General features: G+C 56.1%; 1 protein-coding gene across 1 annotated transcript; it reads right to left on the bottom strand.

Moving 5' to 3' along the window:
* Nucleotides 1–204: 204 nt before the first annotated feature.
* Nucleotides 205–2,436, bottom strand: LOC117941542 (cell surface glycoprotein 1-like; the record flags this gene model as incomplete). Its single annotated transcript, XM_034866548.1, has 2 exons — nucleotides 205–217; nucleotides 467–2,436. Coding segments are annotated over 2 exons (1,983 nt in total), but the record flags the coding sequence as incomplete, so codon positions are not given.
* Between the last annotated feature and the right edge of the window lie 20 nt (nucleotides 2,437–2,456).

The following is a 2,456-nucleotide window of genomic DNA, read 5'->3' as shown; positions in this document are numbered from 1 at the left end:
TGTAGATGTGTGTGAATGTTTATGAGCAGGTGTGTAGATGTGTGTGAATGTTTATGAGCAGGTGTGTAGATGTGTGTGTGTGTGATGAGCAGGTGTGTAGATGTGTGTGAGTGTTTATGAGCAGGTGTGTAGATGTGTGTGAGTGTGTGATGTCGTAACGAGACACAAATGCACAAAATGCAGCAAAAGCCACGATGACCACACGGAGTAAACCAGACTACACAATGCAAGGGTTAATGTTCAAAGGAAGGGGTAAAAAAAGAAGAAGAAGAAGAAGAATGGAGGATGCAAGAAAGGAAAAGGTGAGAACAGGGAGAAGGTGATGGGATCTACAGCCAACGCTGGCTGCTGATTGGCTGGTAGAAAACAAAGGATAACGACAGAGTGAAGATGAAAGTGATGCCGATGATCATGGAGGGGCAAACTGAGGAGGATGTGGAGGTGGAGGGATGGTTTCCATGCCGACTGCGTCATTTTACCTGCTCTCATGTTCACGTTTGGCATCTTGAGCACGGTCCCGCCTTCCTTCTTAGGGACCGCCTCCTCTGGTTTGTGGGCGGGGGGGTGGGTGGGCGGAGCCTGGGGCGCGGGCTCCTGGGTGTCGAGCTTCTCCAGCTCGGCCTTGGTCTTCTGGGGGGAGGCCTGCGTGAGGAGGAGGTAGGAGCTCCGACCTGGAGCCTCCTCGAGGGGGGGCGGGGCTACTTTTGCCACAGGTGGAGCAGAGAATGGAGCCGGGTCCCTCTGCCCGAAGCCCAGATCGTCGTCATCCATGGGGATCTCCGGGGGCTTGGAGGAGGCAAACTTGGAAGTATCCAGAGCCTCGAGAAACTCGTCGATGACACCCCTGGGGGGTCGCTCGATGAACTCAAACTCTTCAGAGGAGACCTCGTGCTCCGAGACCTCCTCGGCTATCTCCGGCTCCTCCATGTCCATCTCCATCTTCTGGTCCATTGTCTCCGTTTCCACCTGAAAGATGGAGGGGTTCTTGGCCATGGCTTCCAGGACCGGGGACAGGGAGTCTGCAGTTGGCGACTCCGAGTCCGAATCCTCGGTGGGGGTCTTTTTGCTGTGCAGGTCCAGAGGCTCAAACGTTTTGGTCATTTTGGGAGCATCGTGGCTCGAAAACCAATCCTTCTGCTCAATCTTGACCGGTTCCTCCTCTCTCACAGCGACGGGGGTGGGTTCCTCGGCTTTTTTGACCAGATCGAATGCGTCGAGACCTTTGTCGTCGGCGGTTCCTTTGCCTTTCACCTCCAGCTGCTCGGTCATCTCCTTCAGCAAGGACACTTTAGCATCGAAGGCAAACGGGTTGTTGGCCGACAGGTTGATCGGAGGGTTGGGCGACTCCATCATCCTCCGTTCCAGGATGGGACTCTGCTCCTCCGGGCTTCCCTCCGAGGAGCCGGAGTCCATTTTGTCTGGGTTGAGCGGGGACGACTTCAGGATGTCTGGGAGCGACGGTGGCAAGGCCGAGTCCTCTTCCTGCTCCTCGTCGTCTTCGTCGTCCTCCAGATCTTTCAGACCAGACGAGAACTGGTTCACCGATTGCATGAGCGAGTCGGCGGCCATCTTTCCGGTCTCAAATGTTTTCCCATCGTCTAAGAAAGACGGAGGGGTATCCTGGGACTCTCCAGCCAGGCCGTACTGGACCAGGTCCGGAGTGGGACTCTCTGACATTTTTGAGGCCCTGCTGTCGGACTTGGAGTCTCCAAAGTGGGAGTAGCCACTGTCCGCCAGTGGGGAAAAGCCCTCAAATGGGTTATTATTCTTCTTCACCTCGTACATCAGGTCATCATCTTCGTCGGACTGGTTGTCGTGCAGGTCTGGCTCAAACCCGGAAGAGCTAACGGGAGCCGGGTCCTTGGAGAAGGAATCCATGGAGACCTTGGAGTTGTCTTGAGATGCAAGGAATGGTGAATCCCAGGGCTCTGTTGGGTTAGAGGAGGCAAGGTGAGACTCAGGGACCTTCATCTTGGGGTTCACGGGGGAGGGGCCAGTGGAGGACCTGTCTGAGCTAATCATCTTCTCCTCGGGCGAAACGGAAACCCCGCTGTCTTCACATGGATTATGACGCCCTGGGTCTTTCCCTAAGCTCAAGTAAGGACCGGCTAAGGGATCGAGAAGATCCTCCTCAGTCTTACTAAGGCCCGGTCCAGAGTCCCCCTCTTCACCCACCCAAGGCATGTCCTTGGGGTGAGTAGTGGGGGGTTCGGTGGAGAAGGAGACCAAGGATGCAGCGAATCCCGAAGTAGGGGGCTGGTTGGGACTCTCGGTCAGAGAGAGCTCCTCCAGAGAGTCGGGGGAGTGGAGAGGGGAGAGAGGCGAGATGGGAGCAGGGGAATCACCCTTCTGCCCAAGTGCTTGAGTAGAGAGGGAGGGGGGAGAATGCAATACAGCACATATCAAAGACACACTCCATTCCTCATGGTGCCAACCACCCCCCCCCCCCCCCCCCC

The sequence above is a fragment of the Etheostoma cragini genome, unplaced genomic scaffold (genome assembly GCF_013103735.1).
Source record: "Etheostoma cragini isolate CJK2018 unplaced genomic scaffold, CSU_Ecrag_1.0 ScbMSFa_927, whole genome shotgun sequence".
Taxonomy (NCBI): Eukaryota; Metazoa; Chordata; class Actinopteri; order Perciformes; family Percidae; genus Etheostoma; species Etheostoma cragini.
This window is presented reverse-complemented; position numbering and strand designations above follow the sequence as displayed.